The 14517-nt window shown below is 30.8% G+C and overlaps 1 protein-coding gene and 1 long non-coding RNA gene across 3 annotated transcripts; one reads left to right on the forward strand and one right to left on the reverse strand.

The window, feature by feature from the left end:
- Positions 1–5991: 5991 nt before the first annotated feature.
- On the reverse strand, positions 5992–11569 carry PEN3 (putative pentacyclic triterpene synthase 3; the record flags this gene model as incomplete). 2 transcript variants are annotated; one of them, NM_001344127.1, is made up of 14 exons in its annotated part: positions 5992–6208; positions 6293–6826; positions 6902–6958; positions 7034–7132; positions 7401–7643; positions 7718–7831; positions 8019–8210; positions 8323–8489; positions 8725–8809; positions 8901–9098; positions 10135–10224; positions 10311–10496; positions 10577–10795; positions 11519–11569. In NM_001344127.1, the coding sequence occupies 13 exons, from the start codon at positions 10778–10780 to the stop codon at positions 6095–6097; spliced, it is 2283 nt and encodes a 760-aa protein (NP_001318680.1). The 2 variants fall into 2 exon arrangements, with proteins under 2 accessions (NP_001318680.1, NP_198464.4); NM_123006.4 differs by lacking the exon at positions 11519–11569 and having other exon boundaries at positions 6095–6208; positions 10577–10780.
- Positions 11570–11924: 355 nt separating this feature from the next.
- On the forward strand, positions 11925–12175 carry AT5G05325. Its single transcript, NR_142826.1, has one exon. It is a non-coding gene; the product is annotated as an other RNA (long non-coding RNA).
- The last annotated feature ends 2342 nt before the right edge of the window (positions 12176–14517 follow it).

Genomic DNA, 14517 nt, shown 5'->3' on the forward strand with positions numbered 1-14517 from the left:
TTGAATTTGAAGAAGGAAAAAAAATAAAAAAAAGATATTTGTGTGTTTTAATTTATGATATATTTGTAAACTTTAACATCCTATATATTAATCCGCAAAACTCAGTCATATATACATTGGTATTTAAAGGTAAGTAAATAAGAATTTTGGTACGTACTTTTAATGGAACGAAATGAAAATAGAAATTATGAGACACAAACGACATGAAAAGAAAGGGAAGTACTATATAAAATAATTTGAACCAAACTGGACATCAAATTAAATATCTAACTGGTATGAGTTTGGGTTATGAGCACTATATAAAATAAATTTGTTTATACACATAACCCTGCATGTACGTATTTTATGACACAAATTCTATTTGTGATGGTTACGGGTTGGTAGTATTTTTATTTCACATATATAGACGGGTTATGGGACAAAGAATTTATGATAGATACATCACATGTTTTCCATTCCAAGAAATATAAGTCAAATATACGTTTTTATTTTCTAAACTAATCAAAACATTATAACAGTTTGATTATTGGTGTAAAATAGGATATAAATTTGGTTTTAGTTTGGGTTATTTCTCCGTGTGAGTCCGAATCTTAAAATATAACTATACACGAACACAATTGAACTTCAATTATTACTTTTAACTCTATAATATATATATTATTACAAAGTTTACTTATAACAAAATATTATATATTTTAAAAATCTTTTAAAGATATATATTTTGTACGTATATGCGAGTTCAGATATCTAATACATTGTACTATAATATATATCATAAAATAAGAAAATAATCTACATTGGATTAAAAATATGAAATCCCGCACGTACATGCGGGTCAGGATCTAGTATATCTGTAAAAGATGTTTAACAAAATATGAAATTCAATTGATAAGAATGCAGTGATTTTGTTTTTTTAAATCTAACTAAATGTCTAAAACTGTAACACATTATAGTAAAAAAGTAGGATTTAACCCGTGGTACACCACGGGATAAATATTTTATTCATATATTTAATAATATTAAATTTTACGGTTTTAGTTTAGTATAAAAATTTTACGGTTTTAGTTTAGTATTAAAGTTATATAATTTTATATTAATGTTGTAACTAAAAAAATTGGTGATGATAAAATAATAAAATAAATATTTAACTTGTGTTATATCAATCCAAACCCGTCCTGCTATATTTCATATCAATCCAAACCTGTCCCGCTATATTTTACGTCCCATGATATTTTAATTTTTTATAAGTTTAAATAGTAGTTGTGGAATTAGTTGTGATTGTGATTTTATGCCAAAAAAGTTATGGACTTTTAATTCCATGGAATATTCAAACCAAAATAAGGAATGTTTTTAGGTGCACATATAATTGGATTTGCTCATCTTACGGAATCGTAAATGTATTTTTGTTTGTTTTAATTTATTGCCGAAATTAAATACAAATAATTCAAATACTTTAAATTTTGGTTGTTTTAAGATTTAGTGGATATTGTAGGAGAGATAAGAAAAAGATAATTTATTGTGTTTTGTGTAACATATGAGATTGCCATATATTTCGAATTTTTTTGGTTTGTTACACAATTAATTGCCGTAAAAAAATTCAAACCATTAATTAAATAAAAAATAAAAGAATTAAAATTCAGTGGCAGCCATTGTAAATAAGTCTCAACTTTAGGATTTATTTCACAAAATGGTTAAAAAATGTATATGTAGATCACCAATTACGAAAATAAACTAATAAACATTGTGAATTCAAACAATTAATCTTGATTTTCTTTCTCATTATTTAATTTATTGTTTTAAAATTGCATCTTGAAGTCTTTATTGAAAAAAATAAAGTTATTTTATTATTATTTTGTATTATGAAAATAATAATAATTATATATTCTACTAGTCGTTGGTCTTACATTATCTTTGAATTTGTGTATAACAGTTGACTGGAATATACCGATGTAATTTTAATAGTGATGCTTATTACTTGTTTAAGATTAATATTATATTTAATAAAATATATACCCGATATTTAACAATTTTTAACCGATTTGTTTATTATTTTAATTTTTTTCCAGGTTTATTATTTTGATTATCTATTCAAAATTTCATAAAATACTTGTTTATAAGTTAGTCAAACAAAATTGGGAAAATCTTTGATTTTAATTTTTAAAGATGTGTTTAGGTCACAAACACGTATAGTCCAAGTTTAAATTTTTTTTTAAACATATGAAGATCAATATAAATATCAAAATTTTAATTTTATTATTTGTTAGACCATAAGTTTTGTTTTACTTGTCTGTTATGAAATGATGATTGCTTATTATAAGTCAATTAAGTATGTTGAAGATGCAGAAAGCCCTTTCACAAAAAAAAAGAGTATCTTGAAGATGCTTAATTTTTCTATTTTAAAAAAGATTTGCTTGCTCGGAGGATCCTCCTACACTTAGCTAGCGAAAGTATCTTTTACGCGCATGAGTCAAGAGTTCGCTAATAGGCTGTTCTAATTAATATATGTTGGTTGAGTGCATGCTGCTCTTTCGAGTCCTAACATTAGGATTTATAAACAAAGTCCAAAATATATCCCTGGTGAGAAAAAAAGAACATATGTAATCTGAAACGTAACCGAGTACTTGTGTAACATGTCTAAAGTTGTATGACATGGTTTAAAGATACGCCCACTGGTGGATCCAGAAAATTTATTTAGTGGGGGCATAGCTTATACATTTTTTTTGTTATTTGTATGTTTAAGTTTTCATTATACTCCAACAATATGAAAATATTAAATTTATTACATAAATATGAATTTTAAAAATAAAAACAACAAAAATATAGCATATACCAAATTCACACGTAAAATAAAGAGGTTATAGCTAAAGAAAAAATAAAGAACTAAAACTTAAGAAAAGTAATAAGGCAAATGCGATTACAATACTATGGCAGTAAGGAAATTTAGACTTAGTAAATGATGATTGTGGTTAACTACACTAAAATTTTGGAAATATATTTAATTTTTTATATATTAAGAAGATTATAAATAGTAAATGGGGGCAATAAAATTTGGATAATGGGGGCATAAAGAAAGAATTATCCGAATTGTACATCATAATTGTAATTTTTCTTAAGTAAAAACAAATTATGTCAAATTAAGTGGGCGCAGCTGCCACCTCCCCAATGTAAGTAGATCCGCCGCTGGATACGCCTTATAATTGTGTACGTACAAAGGATTACACGAACAAAACACTACATGTTTCATACTCATACGACAGACTGAGTACATAGTTGATTTAGGAAACATGGGTTTTAACTCAACATCATATCTTAAAACCGACCTGCTCCAGCAAGGATTAGGTCATGAAAAAAAAATAAAAAAATAAAGGATTAGCTCATGTACATTCTACAAATACTCTCTCTATATTTTTAACACTAAGATATATCGCAAAATATAGTGGTGCATTTAGAAAGATTAAAAGAATTTATTTGGTTATCCAAAGTATGTTTATCTTTTCCTGTCAAATATGGAATTTCATATTTATGCGTGTTTGAGCTGAAATAATTTCATGATTAATAATCTACAATTAAGTGATTTTTGATACTGAATAAATAGACCAAACACATAAAAATATCACGTTGTGATTTGTAGGGTTAGTAGACAATACTCTAAAGCCTCCAAAGATAACAAATGAGCGTTAGACAAGTGTGAGGTCCAATATTGGCCGAGAAAAGATTAAAGATGTAGGAACCAACGGACGATGACGGTCTGGGCGTTACAACATCCATCCTTTGAGCCCAATGCCTTCCATTACATGCATGTATGCGATTATGTATGTATAACAGAATTAAATCATCATAATATAGACACAAGAAATAAAATTAATATATTGTACTAGCCGTGGCCGTTACAAGTTGGAATTTGCGTATAATAGTTGACTAAAATAGGGAAAATAATTGCCGGAATCCAGTTAGGTAAGAAGTAAACACTACAACAAACATAAATCATGCTGTAAACACCATAATCATAAACATAAGACCTGATATAATTTAAAGAAGTATCAATTTCATTAATACGTCACAAATTACACACATTTGAACGCTTCATAGAATTCAATTAGGTAAGAGCCTTGGTCATACATGAGCAAATCTATTAATATTAAGTATGATGAAGTTGCTTTTCCAATTTTAGAAAGGTAACGAATGAGAATGCTACCACGTGAATGAGCATACTGGAAAAAAGAAATTTAAAAGTCTTTATAGGTTTATTTATTTATAAATCCATATGTGATTTAAAAATTCTCATTAATTTTGAAATCTGATATATGAATTTTAAACTAATATGGCAAACCCACATAATTGAATCTTTATATATTTTACTTTCAAATCTATTAAGAATTTAATATGCAATTTAAAATCCAAAAATAAATCATTAAATGGATAACAAAGGATTTTAACTAGTATTTATCAGTATTCAAAAAATTGGTTTAAACGGTCGCTTAGATCATACGAGTCATTTTGATGCTGAAGTGACGCCTAGACGACCGCTTTAACCTTCTAAAGTCGCATCTACATCGTTTTAGTGTATTTACCAATTTTGAGCTAAGTTTTATTTTACATATACATATTTATAAATGTTCATCTATTGTTGGATATTTGTTTAAGATTTAATAATTTTATGTTTCTAAGAAATATTTATATATATATTATATTTATTTTTTAATCTTACAAACGCTTAATCGTTTAGGCGTTTTAGGAGGTAAACATTAGGCTGCTTAACGTTTCTTTGAATATTAATATTTAGAAATCATTGAATGTATATAATGTGATTTCACTAAAATTATTTATGTGTTAGACAATCAATGCTGTTTTTCTTATATGATATGGAATGATTATTACTAACTGTTATAAGATTAACTATGATGAAGATGATTTTTCAATTTTAGAAAGGTAACGAATGAGAATGCTACCACGTGAATGAGAATGAGCATACTGGAAAAAGAAATTTAAAAGTCCTTCTTGGTTCATTGATTAATAAATTCATATGTGATTTAAAAATTCTAATTAATTTTGACTCATATTTGAATATTTCTATTTTTACTTTAAAATCTAATATCGGTTAACCACGGTTCTACAAACCCAAACAGATATATAATCTCATTTCCTTACAAAATTTAAACCCTATTTCTCATTTGTAGTTATAAAATCTAAACTCTAACAATACTTTCGAAACCCAAACCGATATTTAACCTCGTTTAACTGTAAAATCTAAACATAAATTAATAAAACCAAACCGATATTTAACCTTGTTTAATCATAAAATGTAAACCTTAGTTTTTTTATAAACCCTAACTGATATATAATTTTGTGTCGGTGGCAGATTCCGATTGTCAGGAATAAAGGGGGTGAATATAATGGTGATGGGGTGAATATAAGGGTGATCGGCGAACCCTTTTTTTTTTTTTTTTACCTTCCAGAAATGTATCTTTGCCACATATGAGTATTTTACCTTATTTCGGTTGGTTCTAAGTTGTTATCTTAATTGCACATTCTACCTAACCAGGACATTGGTCAGTTATACTCAAACTGTATTGAACACTTTAATCAAACATTAGCTCGTTTATTAGTGACCAATGGTTTAAAGGTTCTCAGACTTCAAAAAATACCCTAACTTCTTCATAAAACTAACCAACCCCTTAGACCTTAGCTCGACTTAATCTTACAAAGTTCAAAAATCCGAGAGCAGGTTGTTACAACTGACTATGTATGTCTAGGCCACAAAATAAGTCTTAATTTTTTTTTTGGGATCCCTCGTAACCATTGTAGTCCTTTTAAGTGGCAAATATACCTAGTTTTTAATGAATTTCGGTTGTTAATCTCGGATTGGCTCAAGATCTACCTTGGTAACCAAGAAAAAAGAGGTGTTCAAATAGAGTATCTTTATTAATGTTCCAAACCTTTTTACATTGAAAAGCAAGAATTTTTTTCTTTTATTTTTCTGTTTTTGGTCAAGTAAAACAAGAAAGTAAATGAACTTCTTACATTGAAAAATACAAGAAGGAGATAAATGAAAACAGTATAACACGGGTGATGAGCTTCAGATGTATGGTCATCATCAAAGGAGCAACCGTATAGCCTTGGTGTAGTGTGTTAGTGCCCAAAGAGTGAAAGAGTTTCTAAAGGTTGGAAAATTTAGCATCACATTCATTTTGTAAACACCCCTTATTTCCTACAAAATCGAATGTACAAATGAGCAATAATATCACAGTAAATTTGAAATTCTTAAATAAAATTAGGGTAACAAGAAACACACCTGCTGTGGAAAATCACCGTTATCCATTTGTGAATTGATTAATACTTTTGCAGCGCGGTGAACCGGTAAAGGATCTCTATCCATCTGACCACCCATTATTAGAACCATCAATGCTTGTCCTGTATTCACCACATCGGTCTTGTTCCCCTCCAAAGGAATATAATTTTTGTTGGGGCAAGAAAGAAAACTCTCTCCCCAACCGCCTTCACCGTTTTGTATATCAAGAAGGAATCGAACTGCTCTACGGATTGCCTCACAGTTATCGTAAGTGTTTCCCGCGGCCACTAAACCTCGGACAGCAAAGAAAGTCCCATATATAAAACATATTCCCCAGTTTCCGTACCACGAACCATCCGCAATTTGTAAGCTTTCTATGTATTTCACTCCCTTTGTTATAAATTTTTTGACTTCTTCTGTTCTATGCCCTGGAAACTGTTTCATGAAGCGTGCCAACACCACTATCGCTGACCCCGTGCATTCTAGATACTCATGCTCGAGGATAGTGTCTTCAATAAACTCTATGGGACTAAGCCACTACAATTGTTTTGAAATATTTCCATCACATCATTTATATCCAAAAGAATTTAGAATTCAATAAATGATAACTACCTCTAGCCATTTTTTCCCACTCGCTGCTTCCCATATAGATATCCCTCCATTTCTGCTCTGTTTTGTGAGATAACTATAAGTTACTAATCAGCTTGTGGGGGTGTTTATGATAATTAACAAGAATAAAATTACCTGCATATAGAGAAGCATATTGACGGCATCATAAAGCCTCTCCACTTCCATTTTCTCACCAATGAATTCGGATGACATACTCTCAAAGATCAGGCAGCACTAGCAACACACGCGCATTCAAAAATCAAATTTTCATATCTTTTTTACACATAAATAAAATGTAAAATTTATTCGGAAAAATATTTTTTTACAAATAGTGAAGCGTTTTTTTTTTTTTTTTTTTTGAATACCAGAAGGTTCTGGGCTGAATCCCGTAATTCCTCCAGGTCCGAAACCACAACATGTAATATTAGTTGCGTCACAAGCGCAAGCGTTTGTTTATATCATGCAAATCTTTATATCAGTAATTCATAGAGAAAACACATACCTCTAAACTCTCAGAAATACAATCTGAAACAGGCCATCCTTGATCTTTGTCTGAATAGCCCCACCCTCCTTTGGATATGTCTCTAAACATATTGATATAGTCACCGGGAGGATTCTCTGTAAATTGGGATTTCCTCAAGTAAGAGTATCCCTTTATGAGCGTTGGCCTTATCTCATCGTCAACATCAGCCGCTAACATGACTTGGAGAACGAAGGCTGTATCCCATATTTGGCTACCAAAAGTCTGCAAATTATCGTAAAAAATTAATGCTATTGAGGTTCATAGTGTCGTCGTCAAAAAAAAAAAAAGAGACTGACCTGGATTTTCAAGCCGTCCTCCGCAATCCATATGAAATGAGAGACTCGCGCAAGATGTTTTTTAAAATAATCACTCTCTGGATCTTCAACCCAACAAGCAAGCATATGAAACACCTAATATAGTTATATAAACAATGTTTCATCACTGTTTTTTGGTCTTCTTTCGTTTTCCTCTATTTGATGTTTATATCTTTTGACGAGGACATGTAGCTTAGTGGTTTGTGTTAGGATCGTTGTTATGTTACTATTTGGATACAAACTCTTAATAAATTGTGTTAACACAAAAAAATGCTAATATTACCTTTGGCACTGCTCCACCTGTAATGTACCGGGTGGCTTCGTCATGGTAGTGAATGAGTTCCATTGCCGTTCGAATAGCTTTTTCTCTAATGAGCTTGTTGAAAGGCCATCGATTTAAGATATTCTCCGAAAACATGTGAACAAGTTTCCAAAACAAGTCTTGTACCAATGATTGTGGATAATATAGATCTTCCTGCATCATATTTTACTTTGTACCAATTAAATCTTGATTGTTTAATTTATTATAGAGAGTTAATAATCGTGATGTGCTCATGAGCATACAATGCATAATATATATGATTTACCTTCGCACATCGACTGCGAGCTTGGCTCCAAACAATTTCAGCATAAGGTTGAGGATAAAGTTCTTCACGAAGTTGTAGAATGAGAGGTGTTGGTTTAGCAACAAATTTTTTACCATACAAATAGGACATTGCCATGAAAGTATCCCGTAAATATATCCAGAGAGTGCCTACATGTATAACAAAATTAAATTGTCGGATTAATAGTGGTTTAGTATTTAGGCCGGTACTTTAAAAGAGTCCCACAGTTCAAGCCCCGATCTTTTTTTTTGTCAACTGATATTAATTAAGACTCAACAGAGCCAATCCCGAGGGTACTTTAAAAGACTCTCATAGTTCAAGCCCCGATTCATGGCCCCACATTTAAAAAAAAAACTTAAAAATAAGAATTATTCGAATTCAAACCTCCATTAATAGGAAAATAGGAAGGAAAAAACCAGAACTCTGGGGGTATGGGTTTGCAACCAGACCATTCATATACTCCAAGAACCTAATAGTTTGAGTTGAAAATATTTAATTAGGGAAAATCACAACGAAAACCAAGATTGATTATTTGGTTGGTAATTATATATGCAACATACCGAAAGCCAGGCTTTTCCAAATAATGGCGTATAGGTAGCGCCACCGTGGTCAATGATCCATTTACGAGCCCTTGCACAAGCACTTTCACCATCATGATCGGGATCTACTCCGAAGATTCGTAGGCAGATGTAGTTGATGACCGTGCAAAACATAAAACTATGGCTTTCTACGTCTATTCCCCATCCACCATCGTCGTTCTTGATGGTAAGATTTGATCAATTTTGGAAAAGAATGGGAAACATTAAAATGATTTGGCAAACTATGGAGAAATTGAAAAAATATAATGGTTGTGTATAACTTTTAGTTGAAAATGTTTGTGGGATTTGTTTGTGTCATGCAAAATGTGTGTTGTTCTTGTGTGTTATTTGCGTCAATGAGGATCTTGTGTATTTGGAATTCATCTCAAACATATACATATATAAACACTCTTTTCATTCTTCTGGTGATTTATTTTTTCATTTTTCATTTCTTTTTTTTACTATCTTACGGATCAACAGAACTATCCATATATTTCACACTCAAAATAAAAGAGATAGTCCATTGTAAAGATGCAATTGGCGAAACGGTCTTTTCTAAAGAAGCTAGAGAAAACAACATTTTGGGTCATAAAAAGACCAAAAATGTCTTTGATATATATATATTTATAATGATTTGTACGGTTGTACCTACTGCCAAGTTTTGATTAACCCCTACGGTAAATGCATCACTATTACTATTAGGTTATCAGTCAACACACCGATAAAAATTGCCAGCACAAATTAGCACTTAAAGTGAGTATGGACAAATGACAAATCATTGAAAGATAATAGTACAGATTCGTATTGTTTGTAGTTTTGTACCCCTAGTTTGGCACCACCATAGCTATTGAATTTTATTTTAAACACACAAATTATTATTTTTCCCTACAAATGTATATATTTTATTATTCATCGTAAGGTAAAGATAATTCAGATGTCTTATAAAATATATATTAATATATATATATATATATATATATATTACTTATTCACTTATCAGTGTGTCTTGTACCAAAACATCATATAATTCGGATCAGAGATAATATGTGTACATGTTTGACAAGAAACTATAAAAAAATATCTTTATACAGATAAAGTATTTCCTAGTTAAGTATCTCCAATCTCTAAGACATCTACCTATAAATATTTTTCTATATTTATAATTCTATCTAATGAATCTTTAAAGAATAAAATATATTGATCGTGAGCTAGGTACCTGATGGTTGTACATGTAACGCAACATCTCTTTCCGATGCTCTTCAGAGAAAACTTTATCCAGATGGCCAGTGATATACAAACATATAACCTAAAATTATTTGCACACTTGGTTATTTTTTGTAATTTTCTTTAATTAGAAATTTATTTAAGAGTGTAATGGAGCGTCCAGCTTACAAAGGGGGCATTGAAGAAAATGCAACCAGCGTTTTCGGAAGGCCAATGTCCATCATCAGATTGCAACGCTGCCATATAATGTATTCCTCTTCTCAGTGTATTTTTTGCGTCTTCAAATGTTATTTTCTTGGCATCCTCTATTCTCACTCGTGGAATCTTTTGCTCGAAATTCTTCTCCCTTAGAAACTTTTAGATAAAAAAAATATTATGTGATACCGTATAGGTAGACCAATTTACGCGCATGTGTTTCACTGTCAAAGTTTTACCTGCATACGCCAAAGGAGATCGGCACAAGCCTTGTATTGTGACCTATTGTTTGAGAAATTTTGTCGAGCCTGATCAACCTCAGAGAGTTCCGCTGGAGAGCCTGCGTTGGCATCAAACTCCCATATCTGCCTTCCCAAGAAGTTGTTGGTGGTGCACAAGTGAGGGTCATCTCCTGCCTTAGCTCCGATCCTCAGCCTCCACATTTTGTAATAACTCTCCTAGAAAGAACAAACATATTTTGTGTTAATAATGTCTATTTCCTTGCACTTATGTATACCAGGTTATATTCCCTACCACACACGGGGAGAGAAATTTGATTGTTAAAAATACTTCATTGTGAAAGTGATCCATATCCATAATAGTTAAATGAACAAACTGTTTTCCATAAAAATATTCTTAAATTCAGTATATCTTTAGATGTACAATTAGTTTTATTTTTACTTTTAAGATGATAACTTAACGCATATTGATTTAAGAATTTACAAAGAACTCTCAATGATTTTTAAAAGAATGATTTTATTACATTAACTTGTGTTGAATTGTTTTTAAGAAACTATTATAACTAGTGTTTGGTTGATTGAACAGTAAAAAATATTTTTGGAAACTTGTTTATAGATAATGATAAAGCTTAGAAAAATAATTATTTTTAACCTTTAGTAAATTTTTCTATTCTAGTGGTAAATACTGTTATTACACTTGGGAAAATTTTATTTTCCTAGATTCTGTTTTTATTTTATTCGGTTGTAAAAAATTATAAACTCGTAGAGAATATTTGGTATTCAAAATTTTTATATTCTGCAATTATTTTTAATAAATAAAATTATAAATAGTTCATGTCTTAATAACACTAGAGTTTAATATAATAATAAAAAATGATGATAAGAGAGCTTCTGTTGACTACAAATACAAGTTTAAAAACAATCAAACTCCAGATCTCTTACCCTGCTGGCTTGAGCTTGGACTAGAAAGCTTCTGTAAGTATGAGGTTGTCTTCTGGAATTATGAAAGAAATGTAACACACATGTACCCATATATATACACTAATGATTGTTCTTATTACATAATATTTTAAATTTTATAGTAGATATCTTTCAAAAGAATCACCAGACTTTTCTTATATAATATTTAAACTTTTATAGATATTTTATATAAGAAAAGCGACAATAACAGGTCTAATTCTTTAAATAGCTATTATTCAAGATACGTAAACAAATCCTTACCAAAAATAAGAAAAAAATAAAAAATATTAGGAAAAACCCTTACCGCCAAAAAGAGAAAAAAATAAAACGATTTGAATATCTCCTCTCTGCTGTCTATTAACATGAGACTGTCTAGCAATCTTTATCGGCACCGTGAGAGGGCTCTTCGATTAATGGTGTGCTTCATGCGTTTTGATCTCATTTTCTTCTATGTTTCGTTTTCGAATATGAATTTGTTCGAGGCTCACCAATGATTTTTTCTGCCTTCAACCGATAGATCCACTGCTACCCATAATCGTTTTTACTGTTGGTACCATAGTAATTAGGGTATTTTTTAAGCTTCCTCCACTAAAAAACCATACATATCTGGCCGAGATATGATGTGTCTCGACTCTTTCAAACCGGACCTAGTCTGATTTAATATCTCCATCATCAGTTCACACCACATTTGGCGATTTCAACCTCTTCTACTAAGATTCTTTCTTGCCGTTTTCAAATTGCTTAAAATCTCGAATTTTCAAGTCTCCAAAAAATAAGCGAATAAAAGACCTGACGTTCGGATTTGATGGCATCTGTTTCCCATAGATGCTAAACCAATTTTTGACCATGACCATGAAAAACACCCGGACAAATAAAGAACAAAGAAGCAAACTAATAATATTAGTAGTTTTGTTATGTTTTCCGGGTTAGGGATTTCTCCCTTTTATTTTTTTCTGTGCTTTGAAAATTTGGTTTTTGTATCACATTTGCTCGGAGTCTCGGACAGTCATTTTTCTCGTTTATTGGACTTTTGGTTTAAGTAAATCTTATTCTCCCGTCAACAACTTTATATTAATTGAGAGGCTTCATAAGTCATTATGGGGGAACAAATATAATACTGGTAGACACGGACATTATTTGCTAACGTATCCGTTTTTATATTAGCATTACGAGAAGCAAAAGAAAAATACGAGAATGTTTTCTTACACTTCTCTTCTTATTGCGTACGTCATAAATGCCGGCCACTCTATTGGTATAGATGCAATGTTCACCGGATCAGAGCTGTCCGTGATGAAAGCAACTTCAGTCTCAAGTTCAGCAATTAAGCATCGATATCTTATCGTTCACACTAATGCTTTTAATTTGATATGTAAACGAGAGAGCCTCCAGCAAAGATTATAAGCTACCATGGGTTGTGCCTCATTGTTGATGTTCGCACAATACCATCCTAAACCTGAATAAGGATGATGTTCTTTTTTTTTTCTTTTTTTTTAATGTAATATCAAATTATATTTAAAAGAAAAATATATATGGTTTTACAACTTGTGCTTCGGAGATAGAGAAGAAGATCAAAAAACTTTGGAAAATTTCAGCAAATGTTTAAACAAAATTTCAGAAGATCAACTTGTGCTTCGGATGTTCTTTTCATGAACCATCAATAAATCAACGATAACTTTTGAAGTCACTCCTCTCGAGAGATAGTGCAGTAGTATCATGAGGCTCCTAGATAACATCTACTTGTGCCAAGCTCCATGCAGGCTCCATGTTTGAGGTTCACCTTCCGAAGGATTCCACGTGGATCCAAATTGTCAAAAATCTTATCATTTTGAGATTTCTAATTTAAATATACCAGAGAATCGAAGGAAAATTCTGAATTTTATCTATTTTAGTAATCGGCAGACTAAGTAATAATGTATTTAAACCTATGCAAACTCTTTGACTTTGTTCTCCAAAGGATTTAAACCTTTGCCTGATTTGTCTCTGGAAGAAAGTCTCAATCTTTGCCGGCTTTGCACAGTTTCTGTTTTAGTTCCAATAATGTATCTCCAGTGAAGACAAAAAAAAAAAACAAATACATAAAAAAAAATTAGATTAATAAAATATAACATGCAAACGTCACCTATTAGCTGTGCCTGTGTCATAGACATCAATCTTGTACATATAATATTTTTCGTTTTATTATAGAGATTTACTTGAAGTCTTTGTGCAAATTATTGACTAGATGTATTTTGTGTGTGTATAATTGTTGATTGAGTAGCGTCCAGTTTATAATAATAAATAACCTTTTGATTCAATTGATTCCCTTGACTAGTCTACCAGTCTACCTAGAGTAAAGCATACATAAGAGGATTCATTCGAATGAAAATTATTTGATTTTTTAAAAAAGGTATAAGCAGAAGGTGTGAAACCATTTTGAAAATGACAATTCGAATTAGTAAAAAAGTGGCAAAATGAATAAGAAAATTCGAGTTTTCTTTTTTTTACAACCATGATCATGCATTTTGAATCTAAATGTGAGAAGATTAGATTCGGTTAAGTCTAATAAAAATATAGTTGTAGACAATCAAACCAAGAATCAACCAAGCATTTTGACACTCGAGCCACAAGATCAACACATGGATTTTCCGATTTTTCATGGTGACACAAGCAACATATTAATATTAATAAGAGCATTGAATTCAGGGCTAAGCTTGGTTATATAAAGATGATAAATCATTGTCCCTAGTGGAAATGCAACGGAAGCAAAAAAGCATCTAGACTTAATCCTAAAATGCAAAGAAGAGATAAAGTTTCTATGCTTGTTTTTGTTTTTGGAAAGTTGTCAAATCTTTTTCTTTTGAAGAACTTCTATGCAAATAAACTATACATATTGCAAGGCTCGAAACAATAAAATTAGACACAAATAAAAGCGGTTAAAAACACGGTGAGAAAAGCGTTTAGAGGGTAAAACGTAAAACAACTAATTAACATGTACATTGCCC

The sequence above is a fragment of the Arabidopsis thaliana genome, chromosome 5, assembly GCF_000001735.4.
Source record: "Arabidopsis thaliana chromosome 5, partial sequence".
NCBI lineage: Eukaryota > Viridiplantae > Streptophyta > Magnoliopsida > Brassicales > Brassicaceae > Arabidopsis > Arabidopsis thaliana.